The sequence below is a fragment of the Elaeis guineensis genome, chromosome 13 (assembly GCF_000442705.2).
Source record: "Elaeis guineensis isolate ETL-2024a chromosome 13, EG11, whole genome shotgun sequence".
Lineage (NCBI taxonomy): Eukaryota > Viridiplantae > Streptophyta > Magnoliopsida > Arecales > Arecaceae > Elaeis > Elaeis guineensis.
Window position 1 is genome coordinate 69736092 of NC_026005.2, and position 20780 is coordinate 69756871.

Here is a 20780-nt window from a genome sequence, read left to right on the forward strand (position 1 = left end):
TTCCGAGAGGCGATCGTTTTTTTTAAAAGAAATTATTATATAATAAAACATAATATGTAATATATTTTTATCTCTTTTTTTTTAATTTTTTTAATTAAAAGTTTTTTTTTAGCCCTTGAGATTGAATCAAAAGATGGTTTTCTATGAAATTAAAAAAAAAATTATTGGCGATCTCTTACGTATGCACCATCCGGTGCCATTAAGAGTTTAGAAGCCTCACTGGCTTGTCTCCTTCAAACTTCAGGCATCAACTTAATTGTGGTACCATTCTTGTAGGGTCCACTGTTTTCTTACTTTTTTTTTTAATGAAATGAAAAAAAAATATTTGTTTGCGCATGCACGCAAGATTTCAAACAACAATTTGTTGGGCACATAATGGCTTGATGCTTACAGGGCAGGAATGCAAACTTGACCCCTTTCTGGAACTAAAGAACCAATCAAATCATTTGGACTGCTGTTGTTGGAGTAGTAAAGCTAAGCTAGTATACGTGCCGAATATATATCATTTAAATGCGGATATAATAAGAAATAGTTATGCTCGCCAAACTTGATCGTGAAAGATAAAATTATTTAAAGAAGGGTAGTCATAAGCTATTCCTTGAAGTTGTTGATTATGGATTTTAATAGCTTTGAATGGGTTCAGATTATTCACATCGTTGAATTTCAAGGATTCAAAGCGAAAAGAGGTGAGTAATCCTGATGCTCCTTATTAGTTTTCAAACCATTGATTATTCTATCATGAAAAAATTATTTTATATTTTTCTTAGAATTAAGAATCAAATATATGATATTACGAAACTCAAAACTTATCATTAAAGAATGGTTCCATAAATATTTTAATATTAATAGAATTCTTCACATGTTATTATGGAAATAATAATTGCATAACTATTTTACTATCTATGATTTATTTATGGACTATAATCTTTGTAAAGCCATTTAATGTCTTTCAAATTATTTATTTATTTATTTATGTATATGATAGAAGAATATATATTTCAAGAAAATATGATTTGGAAAATATGATTATAAACTCTCAAATAGTTGTATATGCTCTGATAGTGGGTCTAATAGTTGGTTTGCCAGTGAGTTATGGTAGCTTAGCATACAATCCCTGTCGATAGTTTATTGTAGTTTGCATACGGCCCTCGCTAGTAGGTATACAATCTTTGCTGGTGGATTACAAAAGCATGGCACACGGTCCTCGCCAATAAGTTCTCTTGTCGATAGGTTATAATAGCTTAGCATATGGCCCTCACTAGTGTGTTATAGTATCTTAATATATGATTCTTATTAGTGGATTATAGTAGCTTGGTATATGAGTCCTAGTAGGTTATAATAGTTGGAATAATATTGACTATAATTATATATTAAGTATAAGATGACTTTAATATTTAGTTTGAGAGAATTATTGTCAATTATAAAATGGCAAAATGATAAAATATTTATGACTTTATTTATGTAATATGCTTGAAACCATATTTATAAAATATTCATGATTTATGCATGTTAGCTTTATAACTTCATCTTACGGCATTGTAAAATATTTTTACTTTGCAGTAATTATTATTTTCTCTAGATGATGCTTTAATTCATATAAATTATTATATTTGTTCTAATAAGATAGTATAAGATTTACTTACCGAGCTGTGAATATCGCATATCTTCTTTTTTAATTTTTTTAGATAAAAAAAAATAGAAGTGGAAGATAATCCAAGCTTGAAGTTCGTACTAAGAGACTTCTTAGCAAAATTTTAGTTTATTAGTTATTATAAATTTATTTATAATTTAATACAATTTTGAAATATAGATTTTTTAATATATAAGAATTTTGGATTTAGAAGCTCCTTAGTAGCAACTTGTTTTTTATTTAGATGAAAGATTTTGGATAATTATTATTATATTTTGTAGGATTAAATTTTTTTATAAGCCATCATGATTATTGGCTTCATGTCATCGTGAGTGATACCTCATGATAGTGTAATGGTGCTATATCTCTATATCTGAGGCATGACAGTGACATCTATTCATTGCTTTATAATTTTCTACCTCAACTCCCAAATCAAAGTGCTACGGCCATGGAACCTTTGTGCGCATGTGGTAAGTATGAGTAGAGTTTGGATCCTTTTATGGCTCGGGGATTGGAAAAATTCTAGTGCATGAAATGAACACCCATCAACCATGAAATACTTGAAATACTTAAAATTCTTACCAAAAAAAAACATGAAATACTTAAAAAGGACATGACTAGAGACTCCATCTCTCTAGTTTAACTCCAAAATAGAAAGAATTTTGACTCAAATATCTTTGCTGCTGATGGCAAACATTGTTTCAGACATGATATACGTTGTACCAAGATATCAATAAACAAGAAATCGAAGAGGCAAAGAACAATGCAAATATATAGGATCTACGTGAAAAATTTTTAAAATAAGAAAAAAATCCTGGATGGAAAAGACGGAAAATTTTACTATTTAAATTATGGAGATTACAGAGTACAAGAGAAAAAAAAAATTTAGAAAGTTCTCTCACTTCAAAGATAACATATCTATGCTACACTCTGCCCAACAAGCTAGAAAGGCTCCTATTATCTCTAGGCCGGTGCTAATCTAATTAATACAAGACATCTCTGCAATATAGATAGGACGTGGACCTTTCATCACCTAAGGTCTTTGCTAGACCTTAATAAAATTGGTGGTTACCACCTCCTTTCAATCAAAAAAAAAAAGAAGAAGAAGAAGAAGAAGAAGAAGAAGAAGAAGAAGAAGAAGAAAAGAGTCATTGCTAAATCTTGTTTTTAACTTATTCCATGAAATGTGCATTAGAACTATGTATTCATCTAGACTACCAAGAAAGAAAGAAAGAGAGAAAGAGAGAGAAAAATATGATACTGACGTAGAAGCTAGAGGAGGCATTTGAGGAACAACAGATGTTGGTGGCAGAGACACAGTCGGCCTTCATCAAAAATCGAATGATTCAAGAGAGTTATATCACTGCGACAGAGATCATCTCATTTTGCAAGAGAAACAAAGAGAAAGGATTTTCATGCCAAGTAGATTTTGAAAAAGCATTCGGCAAGGTTTCCTGGCAATTTCTATGTCAATTACTTCTGAAAAGAAGATTTCGATCTAAATGGCGTTGATGGATTCTCTCACTGCTCGCTTGTAACACTTCCTCACTCGTTATCAATGTGAAGTTGGAAAGCATTTTAGATGCAAAAATGGACCAGACAAGGCAACCCACTTTCACCGATGCTTTTCATCCTAATCGCCGATTTATTAAGCATAATCCTCTCCTATGCTGCAAAGAATAATCTGATGACCGGCTTAAGCACTGGGCAGGCAATAGAGCGGACATTGTGCGTTCAATATGCAGGCAAGAGTGGCTTCTCCATTCTGGAAGGGGATTACTAAGCTTGGACAGGTTTTCCAAGAATGCACTTTCCTAAGATTAGGTAATGGGAATTCAACTTCATTTTGGTTTGACACCTGGATACCATTACGGACTCTAAACCAGGAATTACCGGATCTCTTTCCTTTCGCCAAGCACCCAAGGATCACTGTGGCTGAATTTCTTTCTGGCAACTATTGGTCAAAAAGTTTCAGACATCCCCTAAGTTTTGCAGCCATTGAAGACCTTCGGAAAATACATGGTTTTATCTCAAATACTAGTCTAGTAAATGTGGAGGATCAAAGACTCTGGAAGTGGGATTGTGCATCAAATTCTCTGTTAAAAATTGCTATAATTTTCTCATCAATGGTGGAATGCATCATGCTATTGGAAAGATCATTTGGAAACTGCCTCTTCCTGAAAAAAAGTTAAGATTTTTGGATGGTTAGCTCATTTTAACAAGATCCTCACAACTGAAAACCTCGTTAAAAAAGGAATGCAGGTGGATCCGTTGTGTAAGCTCTGCCATAAGTTCAATGAAACAGTGAACCATTTGATGCTAAATTGTTGCTTCTTCAGAAGGGTGTGGACACTTGCAACAGCCGGCCTTCAACTCCCGGATTTGCCACAAAACTTCACTCAAATTTGGGAGGAATGGTACCTGCGTTTCCCAAATAAGATTCAAGGTAAACTCGCAATATCCTTTCTGATAACTGCAGATTGGATGATATGGAAAGAACGAAACAATCGAACGTTTCATTTTGAAGCTTTCTCGGCAACAGAAATAATGAAAAAAAACAGTCCTGATATTCATAGAATGGTCATCAATCGCCAAACATAGAAAGGCAAACAAATCGAATACGAGTGCTGAATTGGAACGACTGCACTCACATCTTCAGGTACGAGTAACACAACAAACTCATGGTGGCAACCATGCTGAGAGGAATGATGAAGACGGTACGGTTTAACACAGTTTAGACGAAAGAAAAAGATCACTATTTTGCACCTTGAATGGAGAAGTAACCATTTAGGATGATTCACTGTTGATGCAGTTGCTCTGAAAACTACTCATATTGTATGCATATTGATCACCCATAAGTTCATTGTAATTATATCTAATACTGTTGTATCCACTGTAACACTCCCTTCAGCTTCATGGATTCACATCCCTCTTCACTTCTTCCTTCTAGGACTCATCGTCCTAGAAGCTTGTAAACTTCTATTCAATGAATGAACTTCGAGGGAATTTCCCTTTCCCTCTGGCTCTTCAGGAAAAAAAAAAAAAAACAAATGGGAGCATGTGGTGGCGGCGCGTGAGATAGACCTTCTTTCGTGCAGGTCACCTTTTAAAGATAGGGAGGAGATGTCGATAGCTTTCATTTGATGGGATATTCTGGGCGAGGGCCGGACAACACCATTCGAAGAGAAGCACCGCAGTTCATGAGCATGTGACAGAACTGAATCAACAGTAAAAGCTAGGAGCTCAGAGCATGCAACATGGATGATGACAGGGCCCATGCTTCAATTCAGGCTCTTCATTTCTGAGAGCATTCTATATATGATGGCAATTCGAATTTAAAACTCCAATTGTAAATTTGGCCTATAAATTCTTGTGTTGAAAGACAATCAATCTGTTCTGTCAGACTACTGCAATGTAAGCCACATGACATTATATAGATTTTTTTTTTTTTTGGCCCATAGTTGGTTGCCACCCATCTCTTCAGGATATTACTTCTTTTTTTAGGTTATCTACTAAAATGTATTATCTTTTTAGTTTTATATTTGAAGATCATACTTATCCATCATAGTTGGCCTATTCTATCAACTAATTTAATTTGTTTATCGGGATGTAATTAATTTAATCCTACAAGCTTGGATGCTAGCAATTATAATATATTAATATTTTTGTTTCAGCAATCATGAAAAATAGATAGGATAGTGATACCCATTCACCATAATAATGAAATTAACATAATAAGCATCCCATTTCAACATTTTTGGTGTAAATCTGAGAACAGAATAAAGAAACTTAACACATAGTCTTTTGCTTGATGATCATTTGACATTAAATTTTACACAGTTAGCATTTATATATAGTTTCTACAAACAGAACAGTGTTTCGGACACAAATATATTTAGATTTCTTGCTTTGTACACAGTTGCATTTGTTTTATGAATGTTTGTGTGTGCATAGAGAAAGAGAGAACAAAAAAAATGCCATCTTCGTGATGACCAGCACTTCTCAAGCTGGATCATGTCCTATCTACATTCTGCTGCTTCAGTAGCAAGTTTTCATATCTAGCATGCTCGTTGGTGCTTCTAAAAGTTGTTCCTCCCAATTGGACATGCATATCTGCTGCTGTCAAGGAACATATGGGTTCTGGATCCTGAGCTCTACCACAAAAGGCGATTAATTAAAAAGGTTGCCTATGGTTTCAGGTCACTCTTGCCGAGCTGCTAACAGGACGAATCATGTAATCTGAAGAGAAAACAGTGAGAGCAGTGGTCTGGTAATAGATTCATTGGTTCGTCGAGATAGAATTCTGTGTCTGAAATTCTAGATTCCTATGTTCTGGAAGATGATAGGGAAGCAGAGTTTAGAACAGTTGCTAGGCTTGCAGAAATGTGTCTGAAGGTGGAAGGGAAGACAGGCCTTCATTGGAGCAGAAACTTGATGTTGTGAGATGGTTTGAAAACCAAAGCATAATGCCTTGTTTCACAGTGTTGTGGAATGTCTACAAGCTTGCAAATATCCAAAACTAATGCTGGTTGTAGGACCGGACAATATTGTTTAGAGAAACAATTCACCATTTCATATTGTCATTATTGGAACAAGCATGATTTTTCCACTTCTGCGCAACAGTTTTTTGCTTTATAGTTCTGTGTTTCAAGTTGCATCCCATGGACAGCCATCTCAATTATATCAAGCTCCTTGTCTGCAGAAAAAAGATTTCATGTAGCTCAGACACATCCAAAACAAGCAAAGTATAAGAGGACATAAGAGCTTAGAAAGGCGATATGGCAGCCAATAATGAGCCTGAAAAGCAAAATGACAATAAATAATACAATAATTTCCAGAATAGGAACTCAGACATTTTCACTATAATCAGTCAATCAGGTGGTGGCTCTAAATGAAAGTTTAACCTGATGATCTGCTGATCTTTGAAAACATCATTTACCTGGACCAAATTGTTATGACTTCTTTTCACATAATGAACTACTAGGACAACTGTGATTGTAATACCCGGCCCGTTTGGGCCCCGGACCAAGCCCAAACCATCAAAGCTAAAAAAAAAAAAAAAAAAGAAAAAAAAAAAAGGGGAAGCAAATGAAGAAGACTCCCACTGGGAGTCTTCTCCACTCAAATACATCGAAAGAGAAGTTGAATCGAGGGGGATTCGACCTCCCTCCATCCTATAAAAACCCCCTCTCTTTCCTCTAAGGTTGGCCATGACGAGTACCAGATCTCCCTCTTATTTTTCTCAATTTTTTTCATTGAAGCCGCGGATGTCCTCATCGTGTTCATCTCAAATTCTCGCCGGAGACATCATCGGAGTCGAAGATAAGCCCCGCCCTCCTTCTCTCTTCCTTCCCTCCTTCCCATGGCTTTGTCCACCCTCGCCGGCCGTCGGGTTGTCGGAAAATCCACAAAACCATAAGGCCTTTTTGCTCTGTTCGGTCGGGCCACCTTCCTTTCTTTTTCGGCCACCGGTGCTATCGGTTGCAGCGTCTCACCCTAGGATAGGATCCTCGTCCCTTTATCTCTCTTTCCTGAAGGTATTGGCCGCGGTGACCGGCCAATGATCAGAAAACAAAAGAAAAAATGGCGGTACCCTATTTTTTTTATTTTTCTTGATTTTTGCCTGCCGAACCTTGCCGCCGGCTATCCTTTGCCTCACCACATCGATCGTCACTGTCGGACATCTGCCAAGCCGCCGCCCCTCGTCGGAGCCAAGTCACCGAGTCCCCCTTGGTCCATTTTCTATTCGGCTGGGAAGAGAAAGAAGAAAAGAAAAAGAAAGAAAGAAGAAGAAGAAGAAAAGAAAAAAGAAAAAAAAAAAAAGAGAAAAATAGAAAAAAAAAAGAAAGAAAAATTTTCTCTCTCTCCTCTCTTCCTCTTTTCCTCTCTCCTCTCTCTACTTTCTCTCTAAAATTTCTTCTCTAGGGTCTTTTTACTCTCTCTCTTTCTCTTTCTAACTGCATCACAGACCTAGATAAACTTGAGATGAAAATATGATGACCTGAGATTGCTCCAAATTCATGCAGTAGATTAGATCCCGGTCCGATCCATATTGAAATTTATAACATCGATCATGGTTAATCTATATTGAGTCACCCTGAATTCCGCTAATGATCTCGATCATGATTGCTTTATCTAAGGATACGAAGATTCTCTCTTATTTTCTCTCTCCACTTTTTTCTCTTAAATTTTTTTCTCTTCATGGATTTTCTCTCTAGAAGTCTTGTGGACCAGTCGAGGGTCCAGATACTTAGACAAATCCAATTTTGGTTAATCCTAGGAGAGATCCTGATTTTGTTATTAGGATCATTTATCCGTAATTTTTCATATTATGATTTTTATATTTAACCCTGATCATGTAAGATATAATTATTGTACAAAGAAGATATAGAGCAAAATATCTTGATTTCGATACATAGATTGAGAACTCATCAATTTTTGTATTTAGATCAGTCATCGATAAAGGTAAGAATTCTGTACATGATCACCATTATATATATGCTATTTTACTGTGGGTCTTGCATTATTGGTTTTGCATCATTGGATTTGAGATCGATAATTTATTATATCTGAGATACTATTATTTGATTTTGAGCATGAGTATATTATGTCAATATATATGTATCAGAGATTGATGGCATGATATATGGATATGATATATCTAAATTGATCATAATATAAGTTGGAATTGATTTGATGAAATCAACACATAATGATTAAATGAAAAAGAGAGATATGGTATGGACTAGCCTTATCATATGGAACAGCCGTCAGGAGCTTATGTTGGGATAGTCCGTCAGGAGCTTATGCCTAGGACAGCCCCTACTAGCTTATAGGTGGATCAGCGACCAGTAGCTCATGCCTAAACAGTCCGCCAGAAGCTTATGCCTGGACAGCCTCTCACGGACTTTCGTACATGGGATAGCCGGCCAGGAACTCATCCTGGGACAGCCTTGAAAGGCTTTTAAGTAAAAATTGATTCGGATATGACTGAGGTATAGACTTGGTTAGTCCAGAGCCAGAAAGAAAAAGGTTAAAGATTATGTGATAATAAAAGAGAAAGGAAAGACAAGATATGAAATAATTGTTGAACAAAAGTATTTCACCCATTAACATATGATGATGCATCTCTTTTGACAAGGAAGATAAATTATAGATGTTTGCATTATTCTGGATATTGAATATAAATTTTATGTTTAATTATTTATCCTTATTTTAGATTATATTATTATATTGGTGTGATATGGAAATTCTTACTGGGCTGTAAAACTCATACCCCTTCATCTTTTTTTTCTTCTCAGAGTTATAGGATATTTATGATTGGCTATGGCTTGGATTTATAAGTGAGCAGATGGATAGATAGAGTTCATAGTACCTGATCAGAGAATTGAAGAAATTCATTTATAATTATGCAAGTTTTATAATTATTGTTGAAATTAATTGTTATGGAGTTAAGGTTTAATATTTAATTTGGCCTTGCATATTTTTAGGGCTTGCTCTAAGGAGTATGCGTCATCACGTATTCGATTCGGATATTGGGTTCGGGACATGACAGTGATCGAGAAGTTTTTAACACTATATATCATCCTCACGGACCATCCATTCTCACCGTATGTGAAGGGCCACATCCTGAGTCAACAAAACTCCTTGTCTAGTTCGATCTCAAAACTGAAATATCGGTTGTTTTAGTTCCTCCTGCGGCCTTCCACAAACTCTGACACCCGTCTCTGACTCTCTATCAATACTTCATCTGGTCCTTGTTTCGCATTCATCTTGGCATCTTGATAAAAGGTAGGCTAGTCTATTGAGGCCGCAATGTCCACTGTGAGAAATGAACCACGGTTGTTCCAAAATGATAATCCATTCAGTTTATAATGGTTACAGCATTCAAAATACCTACAACCGAAAATATAATGTACTTTCGAAGTCATTTACCTGTGCATTATGTGCTCCAAAATGACAATTTTAACAACTCGATATAGGTTTTCATATGAACTATAGAGGGAGACAGGAGAAAAGAAAATGAGAGAAGAGCCGCGGTTTGGGTGCTCTTTAGAGAAGGATATGGGGAATGGACGAGGGTTGGAGGTCTGAGCAACAGGGACGCGATCCTTGTAATTTAGAGTAAACAGCCAGTGAAAATGGAACAGAGGCGAATCGATATCAAAATCCAATTATGAGTTGGCAAATGGAAGGCGCCGGTGAGCTCTTTGCCGGTGTGACGGCGGAGAAAATCAGCAGGCAGGTCCTGGACGGAAGGGACAGCAAAGTTATCTTCGTCTTAAATAAAAAGCTTTCCTTCCTTCTTAGAAATATTTTTTTAATTTTAGTCTTGTACATCATTTGATGAGGTCGACGCAATCCATATTAGATATGAACCGTGCAATAATTGTAAGATTTATATCAGATGATTTAGCAGATAACGTTATCAATTAGATAGGTTCAAAATATATATTAAAAAAAAAAAACTTCGATGGATGACTTTTTTCAATAGCTAAAAAAATATATTTAATATAAATCTTGCATTTCAATCCAAAATATTATTATAATTATCATATTTTTTAAAAAAATAAATTTTATTTTTTAAATTTTAAAATTTATATTATTGTAGTGTAAATATTTAATAATATATGTGATGATACAATTGAGGAAATATTGGTTTGATCGATAAAAAAAATTGATTTTGACATCCATGCATCACGAAAATTTTTTTATTATTTTTTAAAATTAATTATAAATATACCTCAGATCCAACTCATTTTTCAAACTACGGCAGTTTGGATGAGGTGGTATGGACGTGGCGAAACTGCACGTTGAAAATGTGATTTCTGTTTGAAACCGCATTTTCAACATACGATTTCCAATGAGATAGATAAAAAATTAAATTTAATTTTAATTTTAATTTAAAATTCAAACCATATGTTAAACATATAGTTTTAGTATTTCAAGATGAAATCGTATCTTTAAGATGTGGTTTCTTTTTTTTTATCATTTTAGAATGCTGCTATATTTTTTTCATTTTCGGCTTCGTACCGAATCGAGGAGGGAGGAGAGGGAGGCTGCCGGTCGGCCAGGGTGGTGGTCGGGTGGTAGGGGCGGTGGCATGCGATATCGGGGGGGCTGCATCGGGTGTGGGCGCAGTGGCTGGGGAGGACGGAGGGGGTTTCAAGGGGTGGGGGGGTGGCTTTTGTGTTTGCACGGACGGACACCAGGGCCCAAGGAGAGGGAGCGGGGTGGTCGCATGAAGCCGAGGGCAAATGATGGGTGCGGCGGAAATGATGGGTGTGGCGCGGACGACAGTCAGGTGGGGCTATGGTGGGTGCCTCACAAGGAGAGAGGGAGGCGACCATGACAGACAGCACGGAAGACGGTGGTGAGGCCCACGATGAATGGCATGGAGGATGGTTGCGGGTGGGGCTGCGGGTGGCGCATCGGAGGCGGGTAGGTGCAGGTCGGTCGGGGGGGGGGGAAGAAGGGAAGGGAGAAATAAAAAAAAAGATAAATAATAAAATATTTTTATTTTATTAATAATAAAAAATATTATTTGGTTAATAATAAAAAATATTATTTGGTTAATAATAAAAAATATTATTTGATTAGTAATTAAATATTATTATTTGATTAATAATAAATTATTATTGTTATTATATCTGATTAATAAAGTTATTTTAAAATATATTTACACTGAAAACCAATAAATATATTTCATTAAAAAGTAATAAATATATTTATCATTAAAATAAAAATGTATATAATAATAAAAAATATATTATTTTAAAAATTTATATAATAATAATATTTAATTATATTTTACTAAAATAATAATATTTTATTATTAATCAAATAATATTTTTATTATTAATAAAATAAAAATATTTTATTAGTTATCAATAATATTTTTTATTATTAATAAAATAAAAATATTTTATTATTTATCTTTTTTTCTCTTTTTCTTTCTTCGTTTTCTTCATTTTCTTTTCTCGTTACTCCCCTTCCTCCCATCCCCCCCCAAACCCGACCGATCCTCCACCTTTCTCTGTAGGTGACCGACCCCACCCACCCCCCTCCGATGCACCACCCACGACCCCACCCTACCACAGTCCGTCGTGAGTCCATGCCCGTTCCACCCCTCTACCGCTACCATCCATGTCACACCCATCGCGGCCCCACCCATCGCATCCGCTAGCACCCACCGTCCACCTCCGGCTCTGCATGACCACCACCCCCACTCTCCTCCCCCCGGGCCAAGGCGTCCATCCATGCAAACACAAAAGTGCCCCCCCCCCTCGACACCCCCCATCACCATCGCACACCTACACCCCAAGCCCCCAGCTGACTCGCACCCACCCCCCTCCGGCATGCTACCTGTGGCCCCGCCCAACCATCATTCTCTATGCCGATCGTCATGGGCCATGCTGCCATCTTCACCATCCGTCGTCTGCCATGGTCACCTCCCTCTCCCCTCGTGAGACACCCATCACGGCCCCATCCCGCCGCCATCCATCCCTGGCTCTATGCGACCACCACCTCCTCCCCTCACCCGAGCCTCAGCGTTCGTCCCTGCGAACCCAAAAGCCGCCCCCCACCTCTCATAACTCCCTCCGCCATCTCCTAACCGCTACGCCTACACCCGATGCGCCCCCTCGACATTGCATGCCATACCCATCGCCCGATGACTACCCCAGCCGACCGATGGCCTCCCTCTCTGATCCAGTATGAATTCGAAAATAAAAAAAAATTATGATGTTTCAAAATGAAAAAAAAAAATAAAACTGCATCTTAAAAGCAATTCCATGTCATGTTGAACATACAATTACAATTTTTAATTAAATTTAAATTTAAAATTTAAAATTAAAATTAAATTTTATTTTTTATTTATTTATTTGTAAAATTTAAAATTAAAATTAAAATTTTATTTTTTATTTATTTCATTTGAAACAGCACATTAAACATGCGATTTCGCCGCATCTATGCCACCTCACCTAAACTGCCATAGTTTGAAAAATAAATTGAATCTAGAGGTATATTTGTAATTAAATTTTAAAAAATAATTAAAAAAATTCATGCATCACATAAGATTATAAACTAATTTATTTAAAAACATGTGCGGAGACCCTCCATAGCTTGTCCGCATGCTCTTTAACACCAAGCTCGTCCATATTTCAACCTAAATCAGATAATAATCAACAGGGAAATTATACAGGGGAACTTATTTTGCATCCCGTCAATAAAACTCCAGGAGGTGAAATTTTGAAAGTTCTGATCCAAAAACTCCCGACTCAATCTACAACCATCCATTTCTTTTGGCCATGAATAAGAAACCATATCAACAAAAAGTTTAAACTTCTGCGACTCTTTGCTAGAGCAGGACTGCCACTCGCATTAATCTCAACACACAAGGTTCGTCAAGGATTCTCTGGGGGCTGAAGAAAATCCAAGAATCATTGGATTTTGGAATGTTAATGACCCATTTCAGTGCTAAATTAAAACCAAGAGCCATAAGATTCAAAAATTCTAATTACACAATTGCGTTTAACATCATAGAACGCTCATCCTTGTAGTTACACAAAAAATACTATACAAAATAACATCCAAATACTCATCCATCTAGAACAACCATGGCAGCAGGGACAATGGAATGATGCACAAAATTGCTAAAAGCATCCGTCCAGAAATAAATAAGTTGATGGTTGGAAGGACACTTAAAAATATTCTATAAAAACAGGAATTTCATTTGGCCAACCCACCTTGACATTGCCTTAGGTCAAGTTTGGGGACGACCAGAAGTAAAAGAAAATACAAAGCAGCAAAGTCAACAAGATACTGATATGGTGAGAATTATTATAATAATTGCAAGAGGATAATCAAAATGCAAATGAGTTGGAAAATCAACACAAGCACCAACAAGATAACCTTGGCTAAACAGCAATTGTCAACACAAACTAACAACAGCATGAAGCAAACATTTATAACAGCAGAGAAATAATGAATATAATTTGAATTTAAAATCCAAGTTTTAAAGGTTGGGCTAATATCCCAATTATCACTCACTGCCCTCAGTTCTTAGCTATTATAAATTTTCTCAAAGTCTCAAATGGCTCCACAATGCTCTTACAGAATCTATTGATAAAAAAACAACAATAACTGAGATAGCCGAACATCTATTTCGGGCCAATATCCTTCAAGGAACAAATCTGTTCCTCACCCATTGCAGACATCACGGTCACCACCAGATCCTTCCCTTCTGCAAACCCATCTTTAATCTGTATTTCATAAAGATGTAAAGGTTACAATTGGAAAAATACAAATGCCAGATTGCTTTATATTCAAAATAAAGACACAAAAGGGAATGCCACCCTCAATGCTCAAAGAAAAAAAGGCAAGCGATGGTAGAACACAAAGAAGCAGCCTCTAAGAAACATTAGATTCTGAAGAAACATTGTTAATGATTCGTTTCTCTTCAGCCAAGACTACAAGGATACCAAGATCAATATGACAGCAGGGCTCAAGCTCCATCAGGCAGCAAACCCTGATTAGACTCAGAGGTAGTGTTAAATCAGTGCATGTCTTCTTCCACTTTACAAACACCTACCAATCCAGTAAGCATTGATGGGCAAAGTGTTGAGAGAGAGAAGAGAAGCTGCAGCATGTGGGTTGACGGGCTGGGTCCATGTGATGCACACAGACTGGGAGTATTGGATGCATTGAGGAGGAGTATAAGTTTCAGGAGGAGCAGTTTGGTTGGGGGGATCTGAGTAATGATTTGGATGAGATTTTCTAATTTTGTTGAACACTAACCACAGAATTATAACTCACAAAGGCAAGTGGATGTACAAGAAAATTGCTGCTCCTATGGACATACATTATCATGATCAATTAAAAGCAAACAATATCGATGGAAAGTATACATATTTGATTTGCTAATTTTGAAGTCATTTTACTTTGTTTAGCGAAAAGGTTGCTTTTACATGACCAAGTTTGAAACACCAATTTTTGTCGAATTAAGTTGTTCACCACAGACATGCATTCCTGTCAACGGAGAAACCTGGTGAACCTAAACTTCTGATACAACTAACATAGATGTAAAGTACATAAATAATTCAAATAAAACATACTTAAAACTAAATACAAATAATAAATACAAAAAATGCAAAAACACCAAAAAAGTATAATATGATGAAGATTACAAAACCTCATTTGACTTTTAACAAGACTAGAAACTATAGCTGTTAGACCTTGACTCAGCCATTTTGAATTGCTGAAATTGATCCCTCAAACATGAACCACTTTATATGGGACATAGAAGCATCAAGTCAAATAAGGAAACAAGTAAAATAAGTTTCCACCTGGATAATCTGCAATAATGATAAGTTGTTGCACGCATGCTAATGATAAAGCTTATTTTGATACTTCGCCATAACCAAAGTCAAAGGTTAGTTAAATGTGATCGAGCAGACCTTATGATGATGCTTTGCATGACAATGATCAATTATATCCTAAATGAAAGTAATTGACGACCAATTAGCATCAGCCCATAAAAAAGAGTCCATAAACATCAAGTCTCCCAAAGACTCTAGCTTTGGTGCTAGCAAACATTTTTGGCTCATGTCAATAATAAGAGGTCAATCATTTCTTCATTTATATGGAAATTTATGATTCTGGATCTTCATTCTGATAACACAATGCCATACAAGTGGAATGAGTATGTTTCTTTCATCATAAACATCATATCATGAAAATTGAGCATAACAAGAAGCTAATAAGATTGGACGAGCAGCAGCATCTTCACTGCTATATGATCTAACTTCCTAACTCGATTTTGTTTAAAAGAACAAATATAAAAAAAATGAATGGCAACACTTCCCTTGAATCTAATCAAACAAAATCTCCATGTAAACCATGCACTCATCATGTACTTTCACCATTATCATGCATGCACACTCACATAGACAGAAAATAAATGAAAGAAAAATATTTGCATCAGAATATGATACCTCACAAAGTTCATAAAAGTTCTCAGAAATCTCAACGGGATTAGTTAGAACTGACGCAATTCCGAGAAATCTAAGGATGGTTAAATTATTTATTTTATCCAATTTCAAACCTTAGAAAATAAAAATGAAAGTATACAAATGAAATGAGAGAAAAAAACATTCAAACAATCAATAATTCTGGAAGATGGTCTAGGCAGCTAGTAGGCAGCATCGCTTTGGAAGGCACACTAAATCCAGCTTAAAAAAAATAAATCATTTTTCTTTGTTCTAGTTGACCCTAAGCAACTTCTAACCTTATCAAATTGACTCGAGTACCTAGAAAACCTTGCCCTTTTATCACATTTCCAGTAATGCTGGAATTTTCTACCTACAATTAATGATTTTTTTCTAAAATAGACATACTATAAACCACTGATTTGCACATCAAGGGAATTATCACATCTAAATAAATCCATCACGAAGTTAGTCAAAACGAGCTAATACCTCTAATGGATGTAAATTCAAACAAAATATTTCCACTTCATTATTATCCAAATGAATGTTTTCATGGTTTTGACCAAGATCTTTTGCCACGGTGTAAGCCTGCTTGGCTCATATGCAGATCTGTCTCTCTTTAGAAGAAAATAGTAAACTTTGTATCTTCTGTAAGATCCTTTGAGAATTAACTTAACAGTTGCTCTCAAATATAAATGTCACAGTGTTTGCACCAAGCACAGCAAGGTGTACAAAGAATTGAAGAAACCTTCAGTTTACTAACAAAAAGAATAACTTTTGTCATTAGCTAAAATATTTGTTTTTAGAAGCTACGATTACTTCGAATCTTTTCATATAAATAAAAAAATTCAGATGCTATTAGCAGACTCATTTTTTTTTGCCAAAATATACTGAGAAATTCAATTTGCAAGCACATTTGGGTGTAAACTCCTGTAGTAATCCATATAGTCCAGGTGTATGAATATAAAAATTAGTTGTATCGTTTAAACAAGAGGAGATCTATTAGTCCTCCCTATCCACAATAAATACTGCAACTGCTTGCAGTTGAATCTAGTTATGAAAGTAAAATGAAGATGTAGGATTTAAAGTCTACAATCTCATGCAGGCAAGGGTAGTCATCAGAGCACAACTGCAATAATAATGCAAAAAATAGCAAAAAAAAAAAAAAGAAAAAAGAAAAAGCAGATAATGTTCTCATTTTGATGCACAAAAGACCAACCAATTATTATATTTTTCACCAAGTGATAAAACAAAAAAGTGAAAAACTAATCCAACAAAAACATGCACAAAGATTCCACTAATAGCAAGTCCACCCCAGCAATTACAAAAATCTATTGCAATGTAGTTACACAAGATAGCAATTAAAGAGAATCATAGGAAAAGTCTTGAAGAATTCATCAATATGACTTAGGGACTTGCTTGGCAACACCTTGCGGCATGAAACAAGCATGAAAATGAATGAATAAAACTAACCTGCGTGAGAAGGGTCTCATCAGTTGGGAGCCTCAAATCATCCTTGGTGTTACCATTTTCAGTCAGCAGACTCACCTAACAAGGGTAAACAACCAAACATGAATATATTGGAGTATCAAGACACTGCAACATAAATGTATTGGATTATCAAGCCACTATATAGTCAAGCAGATCAGAACATACAAATCCATCCTCAGATATATCAATAAGCTGATAGTCAGTTCGAGTAACATGAGGAACCTGCAAACAAAAGGGAAATCAATATGGAAACCTTAAATGAAAGGTCATGTTAGTTAAATGATTTGCTTACGTCACAATTGTGAGACGAGGGCACAATATCTTCCAGTTTCTTTCCATTGAAGACGTCTATGCCAACAAAGTGACATTTGGCATGGCCATGCTTCCCAGTCTTAGACGTTGAGACCTCCACAACCTATTGCAGCAAACATGAGCAATTAAATCCATAATATGGATAGAAAGAAAGAGGGAAAATGCTTTAGATAATGGGGACAAAAGAAATAACAAAAGAAAACCCAAACCATGTATATTCGCCTTCCATCCCTATATCATTCACCAACATAGTAATCCAAGAGAAATTTTTTGAACTGATCAATATTCCACCGTATAACCCAGTAACATCTAAACATAATAAACACCATGTGCAAAGGAAGGTGGGGGTGTAGAGCAATCACAAAACGGGATTGGGTAAGAGATAAATGCGTTTTTGAAGCTCAGTAGTCCCTATATAGATAGCCAAGATTGACTAATATACAAGAGAGTGCTTATGATGCCTATTACTGAGTCTCAAACAGAAGTACCATATGAAGATGCTCTCATAGTAATTCGTGCAAAATGAAATTAATAAAAATCCACAAAATACAGCATTATAATATTAATATTTATCAAGATTTTCTTTTCATGAAAAGGTCAATTAGAACTCTACTAGTTCGTTCAAAAAACTGATAAGCACAAATCAAAATGCAGCATACTTATAGTCAACAGAATTTTTTTTGTTTTGAAAAAAAAATGCCGCTAAAGAAAGTCAGACAGTGAAGAAGACAAAACATTCGAAGCAAGATTATCAAAGCACCTAAATAATTAATCAAGATAACATATCCGAAATCTCCTCATCAAAAGGAAGCCACTTCTCTGACTTTCCGAAAACATGAAATTGCTTTTTAATTCCACACTACATATTACAGTGTTCTCCACAAATATACAAATATACACCTCACAAAATATGCATAGCAAGTACATAATTCAGAATACAATCAGCATGGGCATCAATAGCTACAGCTGGATGTAAGGAAAAATAGAACCCACAAATACTGCAACAGCATAGAGCCACTGTAACCCCTAAACATCAATGACAAACCTCACGAAAAAACCTTGTCATAAATCCAGCCAAGCATTAATCCACAAGAAAACTAGAGAACTCATCTCACGGAGAGAAAGCACGCGAAGATTATAGTACAACTGTCAATCAGATCCAAAAAAATCACAGAAATGAAAGAAAGTTCAGCGGAAATTCACTTCACAAACCATCAAAACAATCAGAATCCCTGCCAGACTACTGAAATGAAAGAAAAATGAACAAAGATCGCAAAAATGGAAAAGTTCGCAACGAATCCGCACGAACCTTACAGGGCCTCCCCTTGATCACTATATACCCGTTCTTGCGGATAGCTCCAGCCTGCTGTGGAAAAGTCTTCGACGCCCCCGCATCGGCCTTGGACTCGAAGTGGTGCTCCTCGTCCGACATGGCTCCGATATCAAAATCTACTGCGCTACAAAGATGAAGATCCCAAAAAAAAAAAAGATGGAATAAAGAAATCATCGAGAAACACCAAGAAACCAGTATCGATTGATCGAGAAAAAAACTAGCTGATACCACAAGATCCATAAATCGAAGGAGGGGCGAAGAAAGGAGAGAGAGGAGAGAAGAATGAGGATGAAGGGAAGGGTTTGGTTACCGAGATGGGCCGATGACGGCGAGCGTAATGGCGACGGGGCGCCGGAACGGCTTTAAATATCCGGGGCCTTAAAATGGAGGAGGTTCGGATTCCGCCGAATCCTAGGGTTTCGATTAACTCGGCCTTAATGTCGCGTCGCGTCCGGCCGTCTTCCACCATTAGTTCGGGGAGGACACATGGACGGTTGGATCTTGGTGGGCATCTCGTCGCATTTGGAAGTACGCATCGGGTGGTGGAGCCCGGGCGTCCGTTGAATCAGTGGGACCGACTTTTTGGACCAATAAAGTTTCAAGCGAAGATATTTTACCAAACGTCGTTATACCATTCAAAAACTCTGAGAAACGGGACTATAATCTACTATGCCACCGTACGGGCAGCCCGAGAAGTTTCATGGAATATGTTATCATTGATGTACAGAAAATTTGCTACTGCATTGTAAAACTGAACCTAAACTTTCCATTTTACGATAAACCGTATATATGTTGTGATATTCTTCACCTTCTTCTATTTGCAAAAAGTGATGGCTACTACAGCGGCAAGGCCCGTATATATATGTTGTGATATTCTTCACCTTCTTCTATTTGCAAAAAGTGATGGCTACTACAGCGGCAAGGCCCGTATATATGTTGTGATATTCTTCACCATCTTCTATTTGCAAAAAGTGATGGCTACTACAGTGGCAAGGCTTATGTTATATTATATATATATATATATATATATTGCACAAATCCCACTGATTTTATAATATTTAGATCATCTATCGTGCCAAATTTACATTTACAAATATAAATTACTGTTATGAGGATATACCATCTTGGTCTTTATCCTCGGTTTCAATTTTTAGCTGCACTCTTTAGCCAACGGTAGAGGTCTCAAAATGGATCTCAATGGTGAGCATCATCTGTATATCCTGCTCCTTTTACAAGCGAACCCTCATCACCATGGCTCCAATCTGGACTGCCCTTGAAATTGTCCAACTAAAATTTTGATTGGAGGAGCTAAAAGGAAGTGGACAACCATATCGGATTTTATCTTCGGACATTGTCCTCGGCCAACTATCAGATGACTTCATCGTACTACTACTATTGATCTCGTGGTCAGATTCAAGCTGATGATTTTTTCAAAGATATTGAGCCTTAAATGGAAAAAGTGGACCAGCACCATGCCCTTTAAATATCAAATATGTTGGATGTATGTCCTAAAAGTCAATCTTGACTGACGTATATTATATTACTATGATATATTTTTGTACTTAATGGGATTTATATTACCATTCATATTTTATGTATCCATGAATCATCCAAGAGATTAACAAAATGATGACACATATTCTTAAAGAGTTGAAAATTTGAGACATGTATCATTGATGATTAATTTCTAAATTATTCTTGATCATAGGATCATCATGGAGATGGTGATAATCCGAATAGACCAGTGCATGGATCACTTCTTTCAGACAGATGAGTTCGAGTCTGCAGTGTAGTGATACTGGAGCGAGAGTGCAGGTGGTTGTTAGAGAATAACTAGCACTGAACATGACCAACAAGAGAAGTTACATGGATGTCTGCTCACTCATTAGTAACTTTCTCGATGCTGCAGTTATATGACTGATCTTTTGACCTATGGTACTATAGCTGCTCGCAGTGAGATTGTTGCAGTTTGACTACACATAAACATGGATCTCATTGAGCCTTGAGTGGATGTTGATAATAGTTG

The 20780-nt window shown here is 36.3% G+C and overlaps 1 protein-coding gene across 3 annotated transcripts; it reads right to left on the reverse strand.

Annotated features, from left to right (window-relative positions):
- Positions 1–13613: 13613 nt before the first annotated feature.
- LOC105056124 (eukaryotic translation initiation factor 5A) lies at positions 13614–19220 on the reverse strand. Of its 3 annotated transcripts, none has more exons than XM_010938198.4 (6): positions 19065–19220; positions 18731–18878; positions 17402–17524; positions 17275–17331; positions 17092–17166; positions 13614–13893 (listed from the first exon to the last, which is right to left on the reverse strand). In XM_010938198.4, the coding sequence occupies exons 2-6, from the start codon at positions 18851–18853 to the stop codon at positions 13792–13794; spliced, it is 480 nt and encodes a 159-aa protein (XP_010936500.1). In that variant the 5' UTR covers positions 18854–18878; positions 19065–19220; the 3' UTR covers positions 13614–13791. The 3 variants fall into 3 exon arrangements, with proteins under 3 accessions (XP_010936500.1, XP_010936501.1, XP_029123689.1); XM_010938199.4 differs by having other exon boundaries at positions 18731–18873; positions 19065–19179; XM_029267856.2 differs by lacking the exon at positions 19065–19220 and adding an exon at positions 18983–19006.
- Between the last annotated feature and the right edge of the window lie 1560 nt (positions 19221–20780).